Below are 20250 nucleotides of genomic sequence, written 5' to 3' on the forward strand. Positions count from 1 at the left end.
GGAGGAAGATGTGTACAGTTGACGAGGAAGGAATAACAAGAGGCCTCCCTGTGCCTCCTTCATGTGCTAACCTTTTTCTCCCCCTTGTGCTCTCTCCTTGCCTTCTGTCCACCTACTTGATGTTTTTGTCTCACCCTCTGGACCATATTACCATAGTCTTTCCTTGCCCTGCTCTCTTCCCAGCCTCTCAGTGCCTTATCAATGATTAAGCCTGCCTTTATTCTATCATGAATATAGTGGAATCAAAAGCAGGCGGAGCCCATGCTACGCTTTCATTAGACCTCGACGACTGACTGCGACTCGTTTGAAGTATTGCAGGGCTCCTCTGGAGAAGTCATGCTGTCGGGCAGCCTGCTGCTGACTCTTGTTTGGAGAGGCAACTTTCCACTCAAGCCAGAGGGCTCTAATGAAGTGCTGACTCTGGCAAAGTGCCTTGCCTACTGTGTGTCACACTCAGAGAGCGTAAAGACTCGGTGGACTTTGTTTCTCGCTTTGGCATCTTCAGTGACAAACAACAAAAGCTGCAGCCACAGAAATCTGAAGATCTTTATTTACTTTCCAGAGCAAAAATATTGTGGATATTGCAATTTGATGTAAAACTTTCGTCTCCTACTGCAAAGTGAATACATGAGTGTGACACTTTGAAGAGTTGGTAGGACAGAGTCAGTTGGAGCTGTCATGGCGATTGGATCTTAGATTGAGCATTTGTTTTTTAGCCAGTTTTTAACAGAGGAACATTTTCTTTCAGTCATGCTTGAGTTCACCGTCAGAGCCAATTAAGGGAATACAAATGGAGATGGATGACATGGTCCTTGGGCCAACTGAGTGCAGAACCTGGTCCAGGTAGTCTCCCTGTCTGTCCCTGTAAAGCTAAACTGGAACTTCGGATTTGGTCATGTAACAGACACAAACTTCATTGTATTTTATGTGTATTGCATAACTGTGAAGTGAAATAAAAATATACATGGTTTTCAATCTTTTCCTACATATTAGAATCATTAAGTTGCAGCTGGTATTTCTATCACTGACACTTCACTCTGACGGTCCTTGGATAAAATCAAATGCAACTCATTGCCTTCAGAAGCTACACAATTAGTGAACAGAGTTCATATGTGTGTACTTTAATCACAATATGAATACAATCGTTCTCTGATGGCCTCATGTGAAAAGTACAAATCGAAAATAGAAAGAGCTGGACAATAGTATTCCTTAAAATATAGATATCAACTAGGAAGGCATCTGTCATTGGGAAACTTATTAGCTATTTTTTTTGTTGCAAATATTGCCTTTATGGCACAAAGGAAGTCTTTTGTTTTTTTAATAAAAGCAATAACCAGCTGTATTTGTAGTTTACCAAAAGCCATGTTGGTTAAACGATACACAAATGTCGCTGCAGTTTTGGTTAGATGAGACAAAAATGAAACTTTTTTGTACTTTTTGCAAAACATTCTGTGATGAAAGTATTGCAGTGAACATGGTGGTGGCAGAATCATGGCCTGGGAATGCTTTTTTTCCCTCATCAGGGACAGGGAAGCTGGTCAGAGTTGAAAAAAAAAGCAAATGAGAGTAGATACTGAGCGACCCGTCAGATGCCTTGTATTGTTTATTTATGAACGTTTGTGTCTTAAGATTTAAAAGGTTTCTGTCTTGAATTAGGTTGATGAGGCTCACGTGGTGGGACCCAGTTTGTAGTGCAAAAATAAATATTTAATGGAGATCCATAAAGAATACAAAGTCCATGCAGGTGAGCAAAAGGCTAGGAGCTCAGAGACTGGTAGCAATTGGAATAACATAGGTTAGATACACAGGGAGTAATCAGGGAACACGAGACTCAGCTGGGAGCAATCAAAACACAGACACAGGGACTAAATTAACCAAAAAAAGCACAGAAACTTATATCCTCACAGTTAAACATTCATTCAGAGCTGCAAAAGAATGACTTGGACCAAAGCAAGTCCCTGTGCGAGAGTGGTCCAGTCAAAGTGCAGAAAATAGATCCAAGAATCTGTGGCAAGCTTGATAATGTTAGTTCACAGACGCTCTGAATACATTCAATAGATTTTGCTGGTTTGCGAAGAAAAATGGGCAGTGTCTAAATTTGCAACCTAATCAAAACAGTGGCTGTAGGTTGCAGTTTAGGTTGCCTAATCAAAGATATTTTGACGCAATGGCATGAAAAAAAATACATCCTATGGTTTTTGAATGAAAGATTTTTATGGCCACCTTTCAGTCTGGGTGGTTTCAAAGGCCCTCCTGCAGTCTGGCGGTTGCTCTCTTGTTCAGGTTCACCATCTGCCCTTGATTGATTAAAGCTCCTTTAAGTAATTAATGCCTACTTTAATTGAGAGTCAGCCCTTGTGGCTGCAGGGATCGTGTGCTGAGTGAAGCCAAGAATCTCGTCGAGAGGGGCATGGAAATCTGTTTAGCACCCTGAACCTCTCAGCCACTCATCTAAAGGCTCTTTAAGATGTTAATAGTAATGCAAGTATGCAAGCCGCATCCATGTGACAAATCGAGCTATAAATCACGGCGGCAGTGTGACATGACTTCTCCAACATTGGGATTAACATGCTGGGAATGAGCTGCAGGCATTTGCGATTTTATTCGCTGGTTTATCACTTTCCATTGGTCTGTTTCCTTTGTGAAAATGGTCTGTTATGGCGGACATGCATGGAGCAGAAAGAAAATTGAATTTCTTCTGCCAAACAGTGCATTGTGACAGCATGTCACCACATGATGCCACGGCTTGCTGCCATTGTGCCGTTTCATCTGCTGCTGATGAATGAACAATATTAGCTTTTTCCCTTGTGCTTCACTTTTACTGCCACAATAGACGCGCGTTGCAAGCCCTGACCTTTTTTTCCTTTTGTTGAAGGTTCTCTTTGTCTTTTGGTAATTGTTTTTAGTAAACATTAAACCATCCTACAGTCAGATAATGTGAGACACGGTGAATACAGAGTGGTCAGCATTGATTCCACATGCCGGACTATGACCTTTTCCAATCTAAAGTCCTGCGCTGCCTGCCAGTTTGATGTGAGCCGGCTAATCGATTCCTCGCAGTCTTGAGAGACTCTCCCACTGAAATCTCTTCCAGGCCACCTGGAGTTTACCTAGATTTCATTGCTGCCACTCACTAAATAATGAAACATTTACCCTTCAATTGCCAGCTCCACAAAGAATAATTAATTTGCTCTCATTAAAGCCATCTAATGTAATGGCCTCATTAAGAGCTTTGGATGGAACAGCAGTCAACAGAGTCTGCAGCGCCCATTAGGAGAGATACATCAATGGATCATAAATATTTTACTACCCCTACCTGAATGCAGATTGTGAGGGACCTCAGCTTGACTTGCACAGGTATTTAACATGCACCTTTGATTTGGGTTATACCACCAACAAATAATGAGGTTAAGTAAGGCTTTTCTGCCATAGCCAGTGCAGTCAGCATTTTGGCTAGGAACAAAATGCTGAGGAAAAGCAGCAGTTTTTATCGACTAGCTGCATTAATAAAGAAAAGCCTCACTCAGTGGGAGGAAAAACTGGTTTGTCAATGTTTTTTTTTTTCTGAAAGACGCAACACACACACTCCGACGGACACACTTGATCGATGCAGGTCAGTGCTGTTCACTGGTTTAGGGTTCAATCTTATTAGATTGGGGAGAAGGTAATAGACAGGCAGCTGTATCATGCTTCTCTGTGTGACCTCAGAGGTTAAAGGTCTATGTTTGACCCAAGGCAGCAATTGTAGTGCCTTGGGTCAGCACGTTACAGGCCAGATCTTAGACCTCTTTCATAATGGAAAATAAAGCGCTATACCTAAGAAGTTGTGTTGAAAAATTTTAGATTAAATAAAATAACTGCGTGTCCAGATCAGTCTGCATTCCATTTCTCTTTAGACAGCAGATTGTCAAGCTAATTTACCATGATCAATGGCTATCTGCAATTGCTAAATTAAGGAGCTGATCTTTGGTAAATCCTGTGAGTCAGCTTTTGACTGTAAAAGTATAATTGCAAGGACAGTCATTCCCCAGTTCTTTAGATGCACCTGTGCAATTACTGGATAACACAAATATCTAAGCCATCAGTCAGACATCTAAACCTGGTGAAGACAACTAGTTAAAGTTCAAACTGAGCATCAGAATGGGGAAGAAAGAGGCACTTTGGGACTTTCAACCTGTCTTGGTTCTTGATGAAGATGAGCTGATCTTTTTTCAGAAGCTGCTGATCTACCACAATTTCCAGTACATAGAATGCTATGTACTGGAAATTGTGGTAGATCAGCAGCTTCTGAAAAAGGCCCTGAAAAAGAGGCCACATCTAATCAGCTTTGTTTCTATGGAGAGAAATGCCTCTGATGTCTGGGGTCAGAGGGGAATTGCCAGACCGTTTTGAGATGATTTAGAGGCAACAGTAGCTCAAAAATAAACAACTAATCAGAACCATTTCAGCTACAATAAAATGATAGAGGGCAGAGATTGGTATAAAACCACAAAAAAAAAGATGCCGGCTGCCTTGTATGAACAGTTCAGACCACTGCTTTGGGTCTAAATTACACAGTAAATGTAGAGTGTTGTTGGTCATGATGTTAATTACTCAGCATACCCACTACTTCACTACTTGAGGCAGGATAACCTCAAGCTGGGTTCTGAAAATGATAATGAGCCCATTGCAGTTTAATGGCCTCCACAGTCTCCAGGTTTTGATTCAAAAGAACATTTTGGACAAAGCGAACGGGGTGACGCCAAATGCAGGGCCGTAACACAGAACCTGGACGCTGGGGCAGAGAGGGGTGGAGCTCTAAAATCCTACTTAGAGTTCAGTGGAGAATAGTGGAACACACAAATTATTAAAGTTGTCTTTTCTTTGTGCTGTTGTAAGCCTTAAACAATCTCTCCTTCAGTTCAACCTTAGAAGTAGAGACACATAGTTGATATTACCTTTATAAAATAACTTGCAATTAAGTATTGGCAAAGCTCATTGTAATTTCCACAGGAGGTGGAGCGTTGTTGTTAGCAGCTGCTGAAAGTAACTAAAAAAGTTGCTTTTAATGTAACTTATCAGAGTTACTTTCCAAATCAAGTAATTAGTAATCTAACTAAGTTACCTTTTCAAGGAGCAATCAGTAACCTGATTAAAGTTACTTTTTCAAAGTAACAATGCCATCACTGTTTGCACTCTCTGATGCTGCTGTGCTATTAAGAATTGAGATGGTTCTGAGAAAAACCAAAAACAGGTTAAACTAAATAAGGTGTGAACCAATTGTCCTAAACTAATACTGAAAACCTGGACAATTTTAGATAAAGATGTAAAGGAGAAAGGAAACAAGGGAAAATGCAACAATCCATCCCTTGGTGCTGTTGATTCTAAAATTATCTTGGCATCCCACCCTGAGTCCAAAGCTGATTTCAAGTACTTGTTTGTTGTTAGGTGGTTTTCTGGGGGGGATATTGACATACCCATCTTCAGTTTTTATTTTTCTGTGTGTACATTGTATTTGCAGCCTGCTGTCCCTGTTTGATCCGCTGATTTGGGTTATTTTGTGTTGGCGGTAGGGGCTCGGCTCAAAAGGAGTGTTTGAGAACCATTTGCCCTGTTGGTGATCAGAAACCTTCTGCAGCTGGTGTATCCTGAACACCACAGCAGTGAAGGTTGTGGTGCGCTCTCGGACAAGGTTACAAGGCTTACATTGATTTCTACATTCAAGTGTGTCTTTATTCCTGATCACCGATCAGGGCACAGCAAGTGGCACAAAGCTGTAGGCTACAAAGGAACAGCCGCCTTTGTGTGAAAGGTATTAGGGATTTTCTTTTTAGAGAAGCATGAATGAGCATTTACGAGCCTGAATTTATAGACTTGTGCATTTAGAAACCTTGTCTGTGATAATCAGTATTCATAAACTGGTTTGAGAGTTCGTTCTTTGCCAAAAAAAAGAGTAAGAGATCAAAGGGAGACAGGCTGAGCAACTAGATCTGACAGGATTTTATCTTTGAAGCATTTAAATGACAGTCATCATCAGCAGGGCGGAGCATTTCCTCTCCTTCAGATTTGTAAGACACCTGTCCAATAGCTAAAATCTAACTTTACTTCTCCAGGTTGTACTTTTTGGGCTTTTACTTTGTTTATTTTTATTTACTTTTATGCTCTGTTACATGCCCTTTGGCAATTTACAAGCACATTTTTCACAGCAAACAATAGGTTTCTGCTATGATTCACATCTATGTCCAACTTTCCAGCAAGCATGTTGATAAATTTTTAGGTAGTCCTTTGTATTAATTTTTGACCCCTTCCCCAGCACCACCAGCAATGAATAGCCCCACATCATGATGCAACCACCACTGTGCTTGACGGTTTTTCTTAACTGTGTAAGCCTTAGCTTTGATTCTCTATACATATTTTCTTGTAGTTGTGGCCATATATAGTAGTATATATCAGTACTATATATGGCCACATATATATGTGGCCATATATAGTAATGATCATACTATATATGATCATTAAGCTTTTCTTTAGAAACACTCAGCTTGTTGATGTGAAGCACTGAAAATGTTAGTCGTGCATAAAAATGTTCATTTTGGATCAGGTGAGTCTTTTCTGGTTGGCGTCCTCTCAGACATTAATCTTGATTTCTATCAATCCACCTCAGAAGCAAAATGGTTCAACTAAACTTTGAAAATCCCTAAATGCCATAATATTTATTACTCAATAAATTATTTTTTGTTTTCAGTGGGATAAACAAAAGTCATCCTTTTTTAAGAGAGTAGAATAACTTCCCACAACAGTAAATCTCACTCACATTAAACTAAGCCATACTCCTCTCCTGCTCGTGTTTTTTGCAGCCATTTAAAGTAACAACATCACTGGTCTGGATATTGAATTCCTTCTTTTAAGCCTGTTAGGCCCAAAGCTTGAACAGGGACAGACAAGTGCAAACACAGACATGTTCCCTGGGGCCAAGGACACCCCTGGGGTTACGGTGTGCTGAAGAGGAGCCTAAGGAAGGGGCAAGGACATATGCCGACACATTAATCTGCTAATACAAAGAAAGAGCCTGAAACAGCTGGTGTTGTGCCAAACTCGCAATCTTAATCTTGTCAACTTTCTGTTCAGCTGCGCCAACTGTGAGCCTTATTGTGAACAACAGAGCTGTCACTGGAAGAAATTTGTCCGTGCTTCATTGTAAGTGTCTTGTTAGTGCGAAACAGAGCACATGCAGAAGTGCGTTGTGAGCTGTTCTTGTGTGAATGCGTGTGTGTGTGTGCGTGAGCGTTGGTTCCCTGCAGTGTGCATCGCAGTATATTAGGGAATTTTTTTTTGCATCATTGCCCCTCTTCCTCCAAAGCATAAAAACATGAATATTTAAAACTACATCAAACAAGCATTCATGAAATATTAAAATGTTCAAGTCAGAAGAAAAGCTTTTATCCTCGCTCATTCTTAAGTATTTGGTGGCTTCTTCTATACACACACTCATTAACACACATGTGCAAATGGACATGCGTGTTAGTCCTCTGCGAATTTACCCATAGGTAAGAATGACAAGTCTTCCTGCTGGATCCACTCTTCTGTGACATCAGCACTTTGCTGCATTAAATTAGAAGAAAAGGAAAGAAAGCGGAAGGTTTTAGTCCATATTGAAATTTAGGCAAAATACATGATGAAAAGTCTTGGTTTGTGGATGTCATGTTTCAGCCGATACGAAGGCACGCGTGTGTTGTGTGAGAAGAACCAATCGGGGATTGTAGTTGGGCTTCCTGTTTGTGGCTGAAAGATTAAGCAGCCATTTGTGTGATTTAAGTTTCATCTCTGCCGTATGTTGACGAGGCAAAGTTGATCCGTTCCGTACTCGCTCTTTTTTGCCTCCTCTTTATCAATCCCCTTCACCCAGTTTGTCTCTGTGTACAGCTTAGAGCTAGACGCTGCAGTAATTACTCAAGCAGTGGCTCTGAGCGGACGCTGCTGTGTTTTTAGAAAAGATCCTGTTAAGCATGAACTGAAAAAAAAAAAAACACGTGTAGGAGTAAAATCTCGTTCTCACTTCACTTGTAAGGCCTCACGGCCAAAAGCAGCGAACTCGTCTGTGGTATCGCACTCTGCCGTAATCTGGATTTACATTAAATGAAGGTGCTATGAGAGTTATGCGTTGCGGATAAGATATTGACCCTCTGTAATGTTTTTAACAGAACCTCGCCTAATAAATTCTGAACTGTCCCTTTGAGGCTTGAACTTAAATTTATCAGTTTCACTTGAGCTTCTCTCTGTGGTATGAGTGCATTTCATTAGCATTAAGCCTCTGTGATGTAAATTTTTTTTAGATGAAATCTCTATTAAATTGACTTATTGGATTATAAGGCTAGGGCTATAGTGTGCTTATTATTCATGATGTCATTTACAGGAAGCAGGAGATTAATGACAAAAATCCCTTATAAGGCTCCCAGGAACATTAACATTTCAGACCATGTTTGTTTATTTTTTATTTATTTGTGCTTGGTTTTACTTTATTTGAATACTTAATCTTCCAGATTAAGTATGATGCTAGTAGCTGATGCTACTTTTTTGATTGAAGGAAAGCCTTGTTTTATCCATCTTTTTTCTCTACTTCTTTTCCTCGTCGCTTCCATTGGGGCCCTTAAGGGAATGACAGGAGGGCAAGGCATATTGTAGGGTAAATCTAATCAACGGGAGAAGTGCTTTTAAATGTCTTCTTTTCCCTTGGGCAAAATGTTTTGCGGGAGTGCTCAGTTCTCACCGGCGTATCATGCCCAAACTCCACCGTTTCAAAATGCAATTAATATTGAGCAGGTACCCGGGCCTGCGGTCCCCGTCATATAATAACAATGTTAGAACAAAGGTTAATGCTTTGAATTTAATCTCTGTCCTCGTCATTTTTAGTGAAGTTGCGTTGCAAGTGAGGGGACGTGGGCAGAGGGGTCCGGAGAGTGATTTGTAGTCTGCGTGCGGCTCAGACGGAAGCGAAATTAATTACTGGTCTCTATAAATTCAATGTCATGTCTCATTTTGTTTAATCCCCCCCTCATTTCTCAGTTCGTAGTGGTTCTAGTAGAGAGGCTCGGAAAGACTAATGAAAAGGCCTCTTAGATGCTAATGGCAAATTAGCCTTGGTGTCACTTTTGGATCTGTGAGTGGAATGACTGCCTACTCACTCAGGATATGGTCAAGTGGCAGCCGGGGCTGCAGCTCCTCTTGCATAAACACACACGTAAAAACACCAAGAGGCTTCTAAAGATGACAGCTTCCCTACATAGTCTTTACTTCTTCCTTTTTCCCATGCTCTGCAGACGCAGTTGTCTCTCAGAACAGTCGCATCTATGGCTTTTATCTCAGAAGTGCTCAGTTTGCCTTTTTCCTTGGAGGATTTTGTGGTTTGGATCATGAATACTGAGTTGAGTCAAGTTCTTTAAGTCTTTGTGGTTGGTGCTAAGCTGGACCAGAGTCAGATTTAACAACTTACTTGGATTATTGTATGATCAAGACTCAAATATACAAATATTTTGAATTACAAGTCTGCACGGAACCTAATTATTTTTCTCTCGGGAGTCCAAACAGACATAAAAAGCAGACTTATTGATGGAGGCTTTAGATCTTAGAGACGGCATCTGTTTTAGGTTTCACTCTGCTAAATGTTCCAAAACACTTTATTCTTTTATGGAAAGAAATAATCTGACACAAGCTGCATGCAGTTTGTGACAGTTTGTGTGTTTCTCAGCTTTATAAATAAATGATTGAATGACAAATCTGTCTAATTTTTGCCTTTTTGAAGGACCATTCTGTATCGGCCTCCAGTTGTTTGACTTTTGCAACTACATCCTCTCAATTGTGTACAAATGGATGTTGTCTCTGGAGCTATAGAAAGTCTTTGCATTGCATTTTATTTTGAATTATATGTGGATAAATACAAGGTAGTCCATATATGTGGCATGGTTTTCATTTACTTACAAGAAAAATCTGAATTGTGGCATGCATTTTTGTTTCGTTTTCTTTACTATGATACTCAAAATAAAATTCACTGCAAAATACAGCTTTTAGAAGTCACCTAATTTTTAAATAGGATCCGCCGAAGTTCACTGCTGCTCTGCCAGTGGGGCATTTATTAGTTTTTCAATAAATCTGGCTTATATGGAATAGTGGCACAAACAAATTTATTGTTGGAAGAAATACTTCAGAAGTCTAATTTGTTGTTTGCCTCGGGCCATCTGGGGGGATTCAGTAAACATGTGGAAAAGGTTGCTGTCATCTAATGAGGAAAAAAACCTGGATAGTTTGGCAGTTTGGATAGTTTTGGATAGTTTTGCAACGACATGTGGCGGAAAATAAGACTTCACAGCTCCCTGAATGTGCACACCATGTTGGTGGCAGCAGCATGCGGTGGGGATGCTTTTCTTCAGTAGCAACAGGAAAGGTAGCAAGAGCTGATAGCAAGGTGGGTGGAAGAAAATTCTAAACCTACTGGCAGTGCTACGATGAAATGATTTCAACCAGTTTTAGGTGTTAGAAGGGCCTAGTCAAAGTCCAGATTTGGTCGAGACACATCCAAAAACACCTGCAGCCTATAGCTGGAATCCCAGCTAAAGTTCTACAAAGTATTGGATTACTACATGCAACCACACATGTGAAGTTTTAAAAAAAAAAAGAAGAGAAGAAAGAAAAGCATGAATTGTCACATCTTATTTCATTAGCTTGTTGCATAAATTCCAAATAAAACATTTTGTAGTTTTAAATTTAAAAAAAAGTGTTTTTCCAAATTGAAACTGTATGAATACTTTTGCTTATGTTCTTTGTACTTATCAAAAACACACCCAAACAGAATTCCCAGCTCTCTACTGTGCAGCAGCAAACAGAAAAATAGGAAAAAAGCCAAACAAGTTGCTCCTGAGGAGGCAGCCATCCAGAGTGTAACACGTGCATTTATGTAAAACTTATAATCCAATTAACAAGCACAAAAACCCCCGCTGATTATTCTATAATGGGGGTACAAAGCAAAGAGGTGCCATGTTTGGGGAAACCGCTCGGGTGGAAGAAATGCAAATGGCGTGAAATGAGTGTGTCTGGTAATGTGTTTGACTAAAGCCCCATGCTGTGGTAAACGACCGGATCCCTGATAACTCTTTCCGCTCCCCTCTGTCATTTGTTTTTCAGGCATACTTCCGACAGGGTGTTGCCCTTCAGTACCTTGGTCGCCATGCGGACGCACTGGCAGCCTTCGCCTCTGGGCTGGCCCAGGACCCCAAGAGCCTTCAGCTGCTTGTGGGGATGGTGGAAGCCGCCATGAAGTCACCGCTACGAGGTGAGATCTGTTGAAGCTCAACCCACTCCTCTTCAGCATGCCTGTTTCAGTAGATATTCATGTATATTTCACTCTCTTCGTTGCTTCACGTATTTTGTCCTACTGCCTTCTGACTGACTTTCCTCACAGATAATCCTTGTTCTGTCAGTCAATACGTATTTTGGGGTGACTTTATCTGTCTTTTCTTTCAGCTTTACAGCAAGCAGGCAGTCTTTCCGTCTATCCATCTTTTTTTCTTTGTTACCGACTGTTTGTGTCGAGTACTTACCTTCGGGCTCAGAGGCATGATGCCTGCCGCTTCAGCATGTCTTATTGTCACTCAACCTGATCGCACACACAGATAGCCTGTTATCTAAATGAGCATCCAACATTAATGCCATTGTTTTCGCGTGGCTTTATGTAAGCTCTTTTTCCTAAAGCTGAGTAGATCTTTAGCACTACGGCAAAACCGAGGTTGCGACTATAGGACTGATGATGTTGCTGGGCCTCGTTACCTGTTGTTTGTCACTGAGTGCGATAATATCACTGTTCAGTTATTCAAATAAAAAAAAAAAAACTGGTTATATGGTCTCTGTAAAGCTTTGCTTTTTTAACAAAGTTCCTACTATAAGTTAACATTTTAATTATATTCTACGTACCTGTTTTACTTGTTTACTTCATGTGTTCATTTTTTATCACTCTTATCTTTTTGCCAAACTATCATGAAATTGGTCCTTGAATAAATGTGAGCTGGTTTTGTGTAAACTAAAAACATTTATTTTATGTGTAATTTAAAATTTGATCAATGAGAAATTGAATGCAAAAGTCCTTTGAAAATTTGGGTGCAGATTCAAAGAGAAAAAAATGGCTAAAAAGAGCTTTTCAGGCTTCAATTGGAACCAAATCAAAAACAAGCCAAATTTGGGTCTGAGCCCAGTCCTGTCCATTGTGGACTAGAATGGGTGTTCTCTGTAGGGGAAGGGCAATATTTAGGCCAAGCCACTTAATCCCCGAATTGTTTACCCCACTTCCCTGAGTGTCAGGCAGTCATGGGAAGACCTAATCCAAGGTGTGTTAAGGAGAGGTAGCTAGGTCAAAGGATTAAAAACAATGATCCTCTCAGAGGGACTGTTGGCACATGGCGGCGATAATCAATATTACGCCGGCAAACAGGGAGGATAATCTGTGTTACACAGCCAAAGTCCCTGTAGAAGTGAAAGGTGGGCGTGTACTGCTTTCTCTCCTTTAAGGGAGGAAATTCATACCCAGATTCAGTCGTTCATCTGGTAGTAAACAGCATATCAGAAAATGTTGGGCAACAGCAAAAGTAAAGAATGGGATGTTTGAATCAGGTGATAATTTTTTACATGCAGTTTTTTCACTTGTTACACTAATATGTGATAAAAAGTTAACTTAATAAAAACTAAAATTTAATATTTTTTCAGGTAGCATCTTATGTGCAAGGCCTTCATATTACTATGTAATCTCTGTACAGTAATATTTTCCTTTGTGTATAGCTGCATTATATTGCCATGTTGTCAGATTAAATATGACTGCAGTGCATCTTCATATCAGACAAATCAATGAGATAGATAGTTCAGTGCATCTTTAGTGAAACCAGTTTTAATTTGATTACATCGACCAAAACAAACAACTGAAAAACTACAATGGAGAACAACAAACGCTGAACATTTTACTGTGTCTTGAGGACACAGTCAGTAGTCTATTTAGTAACAGGGAAATATAGTTTTTAAGTATTTAATGTTATGGATATTTTGTTTTATTCTTGATTCCTATTTCAAGGTTCCCAAGTGGACTATGATCCAAATCTGTACTCAGATGAAGTCCTACTTTGATCAGAAATGTTTTTTGTTTGTTTAGAGCTGTTATATTTTCTTGCAATGAAGATAACCCAGTTTATATTGCCGGGCTTTTTTGTTAGCATTGCTGTTTGCAGTAGTACTGAAGGAGTCCACAGGCTTCCTATTGGTTTCCTGAGATCAGCCAACCCTTAAAAAAAGAAGAATGAATCTTAAAAGTCCATCAAACAGTTTTTTAATTTTAAAAAAATCTGAAACAGATGTCAAACCTGACAATGTGAAGCATTACTTTGACATTAAACACAAATCATTGGAGGAAACATTCACATTTAAATCTAAGGAAAAAACAAAATGCTGATCTGAGAATCTTAAATACCAGATGCAGCAGACAACACACAGTCACTTACTCTTCAGCAATATAATCGATTATCTAACTGAAGAGAGTCATAGAAGTGACTTCATATTTGCAGATGTGGTTTCCTTTTGCTAAATAAAGAGCATTGAATCGAAACGACGCATTTTTTCATTTGGTATTTTCTAATGATTGAATATATAGACATATATGAAGATGTATTTGATTGGAAAAGAGTTGAACTTAAGATCATGTTGTCGAAATGGTCAATAAGTTAATGAGACAGGAAAAGCAATGCGTTTAATTTAAATATTCGATATCAAGCAGGACAACTTCTAAATGTGAAGGAGGAACTCAACAGTCAGAGCCTGACGGCCGAATATGCCCAGAGAAAAGGAATGAGAAATACTTTAATGCATTCTTAATACAGTCTTCTTATGGCATGGTAACGAGTTTCATTGAAAACGTTGCAGTGAAAGGTACAGCATCTCATGGAGACATCTGATGTGAATTTTCTTCTTTGCACCCATCAAAAGGAGGGCAGCACAAACCTCATCTGCCTTTCTCCTTTGCTGCCATGTTATTAATGCTAAACTTTGTTATCTCTTTTGTGTCAGTATCATATGCCGATATCATACCATTCACCTCATATTTCCGTTACTTTTTTCCACAATAACGGAAACACAAAAAGAAAGAGTTAACCAGACAAAATCAGACATAACGAAATATCAGCTTGACAACTTTAATTTTAAATTTGAAACAGACTTTACTGCTTGCTGTCTAAATTATCAGAGTTCCTCTGTACTGACCAGCTAATTAACTACTGCATATTATATTTGCTGTTAATACATTATTTTTTTAAGCATTTTCTTCTTTTTAAGAAGTAAGAACCTTTGCGATCACATTATAATTATGCCAAAAAATAGGTATGTCCAACATCTGACCTGCCAGCAGCTGGGACAGGCTGTAAGAAATAAGGAAATAAACTAATGACCATGAACCGTCACACCATAAAGATGAATCACTAGTTAGAAGCATAAGATTGAAAGGGTATTTTGAAAAGCACATCAGAAAATGTGAAAATGCTTTTTTCAGAATTACCTCGTTGATGGCTGTGTGCATCCCGATGACATCGCGGATCTTGTGTGTCTTGTGGCTTGGTTAGATCCAGATCCTCCATCTGATATGTGTCAGTGTTGTGTGCAGGGAACAGTGCTCTCCAGCGTTGTCACAACGACCTGTTTATGAATATAACAGCCGTGACACCTTTTTAAAAAGGCGTCTTTTTTTTTTCATCGTTTGATTTATGACTCAGCTCTCAATGTCACTCTGCAGGCAATTACAAGGTGTGAATGGATATAATATGCATGCACTGTTTCCATAACCATGACGTTCTGCCAAGTGCCGGAACAGAAGAGATGCTCTTTCAAGTGTTTTTGAAAAAGCATCATCAGTTATGCTTTTGTGTGCTTTTACGGGCCTGCAGCTCATATTGAGAATGCATGTGTGGGTGTGTGTGTGCGTGTGTGTGTGTGCGCGCACGCGCGTGTGTGTGTGTCTAAGATATACTCCATTTGTTCAAATGTTGCTGTGTTTAAATGTTTGTAAGTAAATTCTTAGCAATTCCTTAAACTTTGATCTGTTGATAAAAAGTAAATCAGATGTTGCATGGAGAGAGATTATCTGAAGTGTGCAATGCTTTGATCTAATTGAAAGCAACTCAATCATATATTTTTACTCATTTTTCAAATGTGGTGTGTATTTCACCTTTACTGAGAAATTACTTGCACAACCACCATTTCCCACTGTCACTACTGCGAGTACTTCTACCAGGTTTGCACATTTGGTGACGTTTCTCCACTGCTCACTGAAAAAGTACTGAGTCTCTGCCAGATCGGAGTGAAAGCATTTGTACTTATCAGTTATCTAGTCTTTTCCACAGATCCACAATTTGTTTTATGTTTGGGCTTTTCCTGGTCCATTCTAGCACATTTTACCACCTTTCATCGTAGCTCTCTCTGTGTGTCTTTAGACTCTGGGTTTTGGTTTTAAAATCAAATCTCGCCTTATCCTTCTCCACAACTTTCTCACCCTTCTGTCTGCTGTGTTCCTCTGTGATGCTGTTTATTCACTAATGTTTTCTAACAAACCTATAATGCCTTCACAAACAGTTGGATTAATACTGACAATAAATTACTCTCAAATACTTTGAAAATCTATTGTTCTCACTGAATGTGTTTTCGGGTATCAGAGTAAAGGGGACCGAGTACAACGTATAAAACACTTTAATTTCATTTGTGACGCATTTATAAAACAATGTCTAGTTTTATTCCATTTTAAAATAAAACGTGTTATATTGTGTTCCACGCTGTTTGTAACAAAATGTTGAAGGGTTTAGGGGGTGTTAATATTTTTGATATGTATCTAGAAACACACACTCAAAGGAGCACATATGCATCATTAGACACAAAGACCTACATACAGTTGGTCAGGTCAGGACGTTCGATGTTGCTGTCTGCCACAGGGCTTTATAATCTGAAAAGGCTCTAGATCCCCAATCCCATGTGGTCCACCATTGATTTATGTCATTGTGTGAGTTTTCAGCCTCTTCAGAGGTCACCTTGTACATCTCCTCTGGTCTTTGCTCCTCCATTACATCTCCGCTGCATACTGGCATGAGCTGCTTTTGTTTTCCCGTCATCCTGTCACTTTACCTGGGAAAAAGGGCAGAAATATTGGCACAATCTTATGTGGTTTGTGAGAATGATCGCCAGCAATTGTCTAAACATCTGTCATTGTATGCAGTGAAAATTGCCTTAGATTAACCAAGTCAAAGCATGAGAATTAAAACCTGGATCATGCAGTGCATTTAGTTATTGTTAAATTGTCAAGGACAGCCATCTCTTAGCCGAGCAACAGGCTATAATTATGGAAGCTGCAAAAAGCTGTGATTTAAAGAAAATAAAGTCAGAGTGGAGATAAATCCCACCTTTACACAGATTTTACAAATCTCCAACTCATTTCTACCTGGTGTTATTGTTACTCAGCATGGCAGCAGGATGTTTTTTTTTTTTTGCTTTGTAACCCTTCATAGTCTGTGTCTAACACGTTTTTGCTCTGCACAGATTCTCTGGAGCCCACCTATCAGCAGCTGCAAAAGATGAAGCTGGACAAAAGTCCCTTTGTGGTGGTGTCTGTGATCGGCCAGGAGCTACTGACGGCGGGGCACCACACGGCCTCCGTGGTGGTGCTGGAAGCCGCTTTGAAGATAGGAACGTGCAGCCTCAAGCTTCGCGGCTCCGTCTTCTCCGCCCTCAGCAGCGCCCACTGGTCCCTGGGCAACACAGAGAAGAGCCTCGGATACATGCAGCAGGACTTGGAGGTGGCCAAGACCTTAGGTATGTCAGCTGGGAACGGCCGTCAATTATTTCTGTTAGCTACATTTTGAAATTCACAGGAATGACACAAATACTTAAATTAGAAAAATATTCAAATAAATATTATATATTAATAGTAGTGATAATGACAAAACACTGAACAACTACAAAGTATAAAAGTCAACCAGCTAATGAATCGGGGAGTACAGATTGCATAAGGGGCATTTACTGACTGAAATTAAATCTGATTTTTAGTTTCCAAATCCCAGATCAAGCTAAAAGTTGTATTGTTTTGGTCAACAGTGAATTTCATAATGTATGTCAGACGGTAATAAATAAAAATATTTTGCTTCTAACTACGACAATTCACTGGTGTTTACACTGAAGTCTTAAAAAACTCACAGCTCCTGCACTTCCTTGTAATTGCTTCCCTTTTTTCCCTCCAACAATCAAGTGATATGTTTTGATGAATACATCAAAATGACACTTTGCATAATATGAACTCAAAATGTCACCGTATCTTCCATTATTAAGATTCAAATGCTCATTCTTCATAGTTTCATCCTCATGTTTTATTACTGACTGAGTGTTCCTCAGCATGGAGGAAATCAGTGCTGCATATATTTCCTCAGAGATGTTCTGTCATTCTTCAAAAGAAATTTTCCTTTCTGCTGGAAGGGTTGTGTTTTGCTTAGTTTCCCTTTAAAATACCCCAAAGGTGTAGGAAGTCGTTCAGCAAACCTGGCAATGTCAGAGCTCTCACTTTCTCACGAAGCTGTTTGGAAATTTTAGAAAAAGTCATTGGGTTAGTTAATATGAAGTTTTCAGATCAAGATGGAATATGCATATCTACTTATATATATATATATATATATATATATATATATATATATATATATATATATATATATATATATATATATATATATATATACACCAGAGCAAGAGGCCCAGATCTACCACACCAGAAAGACCCAAGGTGTAGGTTGTGCAAGGAGGCCCCTGAGACAGTCCAGCACATCACAGCAGGTGCAAGATACTGGCAGGGAAAGCGTACATGGAGCGACATAACCAAGTGGCAGGCATAGTGTACAGAAACATCTGTGCAGAATATGGACTGGAAACCCCGAGATCAAAGTGGGAAACCCCCCAAAGGTGGTGGAGAACGCCAGAGCTAAGATCCTGGGACTTTCAGATCCAGACAGACAAAATGGTAATGGCGAACCAACCAGACATTGTCGTAGTGGATAAACATCAGAGGAAAGCCGTTGTGGTAGATGTAGCAATACCAAGTGATTGCAACATCAGGAAAAAGGAGCATGAGAAACTGGAGAAATACCAGGGCCTCAGGGAAGAACTGGAGAGGGCCTGCAAGGTGAAGACCACAGTGGTGCCTGTGGTCATCGGGGCCCTCGGGGCAGTAACCCCCAAACTGGAGCAGTGGCTACAACAGATCCCAGGAACAACATCAGACATCTCAGTCCAGAAATGTGCAGTCCTTGGCACAGCCAAGATACTGCGCAGAACCCTCAAGCTCCCAGGCCTCTGGTAGAGGACCCGAGCTCAGAGGATAAGAACCACCCGCGGTGGGTGAGAAGGGAATTTTTTTATATATATATATATATATATATAATATATATATATATATATATATATATATATATATATATATATATATATATATATGTATTTTATGTGTTTCTGCCTTGTATATATGGTCATGTATTAAAGTCCTACCTCAGGTCTTTTCTGTCTTCGTTTTGCAATCGTGAGGGATCTTGGCTTGGTACCTACCTGGCAAAGTGAACCCAAATCTATCTTGATCTGATCTGACAAATGAGTTAACTTTCAATATTCATTAGTCTCTTTTTGTTGTTCTTCTGTAGAGTTTAATGTGGGCCAACAAGCAGGACATTATTTTCTTGGATGTCACCCATAGGTACTGATATATAACTGTGCCCTTTTAGATGATAAGAAATGTTATAATTTTCATAGATACATTCTCTGTCAAATCTGTTTTCAAAGATAATTTGTATAAGCAGTAATCTATTTTTGTAATTCTGTGACTACTTCTGATTACTAATGCAACTTTTTAGCTAACTTTTATGCAGTGTCCCTGTATAATTTTTTTGCCTTTGAGTGTGACTACAGTATTTAATGAGTAAGATTACAACATTTCTGCTCACTGCAAAATCCTGTTAGCTAACTGTAAACCAATTAATTACCAATTGACTTCATCCTACTTTTTAAAAATGTTAGCATATTCATATGCTAACATGTTTACGCTAACATTAGCTTTAAACTAAAAAAGACCACTAGCTTAGCTGCTGCTTCTCCTCTCATTTATCTCAATGAATTATAGCATAATTTTGAGTAAATATTGTCATGAGGCTTATTTTAAACTTTCTCGAATGTTTAAGGTCATTTAAAAATTATTTAAAAGAAGAAAGGCCACTTGCTGTGGAAACTTTACAGAATGGAGAAAAAAAAAACTACTAACCTAAGAAAAAGAAGAAGCATGCAGCACTGACTGGCTCCACTCTTCTCACCCCCACACATTTGACACATGAGTGGGCAGAGCAGCTGGAGATAAGAAGCGGAGGTTCTCAGGTGGAGCGCAGAGACTTGAGCTTTACTTTGGCCCTTACTGTGAGGCCTCGCTGTCAGGCAGAAATAATAAGGCTTTCCCCTTTTTACCCTCCGGAGCTTTAAGATCAGCACTACCAGCTGTCAGAGAAGCTGTTCTTGCAGAGAAGAACGCAGAACGGCCACTTTACCTTTTAAGGGTGCAGCGGCATGCAAGTGGCAATACATGTGTTTCATCACACAGAAGGCTGTTATGAAATAAACCCCACTTGGTTTCTAATTGTGTCCAGCAGATAGTGAAGGTGTGTGTCAGGGTGTCGGCTGCTGTGTTTCAAGTCTTTCGTTCTGCCTCTTCAGGTGACCAAACTGGGGAATGCCGTGCTCATGGGAATCTGGGCTCTGCATTCTTCTCCAAGGGGAACTATCGTGAAGCATTAACCAACCATCGCAACCAGCTGGTACTGGCCATGAAGTTAAAGGACAGAGAGGTAAGCAGTGTTACAGCGACCCTGAAATGGGTAGAGCAGGCCAACTGTCACTGCAGAGGATAATAAATCGAGGTGGATTCTTCTTTCTTTCCTTGAGTCTCATATTGAAATGCAGGATTGTGCTGTGCCTTGAAATTCCTCTGTACTCCTGGTTTGGAGGACACATGAAGGGGAAATATGAAGGACACAGAAACGCGGCTGCTCTTTGTCACTTCAGGAAAAAAAAAAGAGTGTGAAATTGGTGCAGAGCATACATAGAGGGGATGGTGGATGAGAAATAAGAGTTCGAGCAACAGACTCAGATAATGGGAAGCTTTAGCTGCTTCTATTATCGGTGCTAACTGTT

General features: G+C 39.8%; 1 protein-coding gene across 2 annotated transcripts in view; it reads left to right on the top strand.

Annotated features, from left to right (window-relative positions):
• LOC129372920 (tetratricopeptide repeat protein 28-like) overlaps window positions 1–20250 on the top strand; it is a 217939-nt gene that overhangs the window by 118938 nt on the left and 78751 nt on the right. For both annotated transcript variants that reach the window (XM_055050520.1, XM_055050521.1), the window contains 3 exons: window positions 11155–11302; window positions 16579–16851; window positions 19774–19904. In XM_055050520.1, the coding sequence (XP_054906495.1) occupies window positions 11155–11302; window positions 16579–16851; window positions 19774–19904 (552 nt within the window). The remainder of the gene's footprint in view (window positions 1–11154; window positions 11303–16578; window positions 16852–19773; window positions 19905–20250) is intronic.

Source organism: Poeciliopsis prolifica, unplaced genomic scaffold (assembly GCF_027474105.1).
Source record: "Poeciliopsis prolifica strain line A6 unplaced genomic scaffold, Auburn_PproV2 SCAFFOLD031, whole genome shotgun sequence".
In the NCBI taxonomy this organism is placed as follows: Eukaryota; Metazoa; Chordata; class Actinopteri; order Cyprinodontiformes; family Poeciliidae; genus Poeciliopsis; species Poeciliopsis prolifica.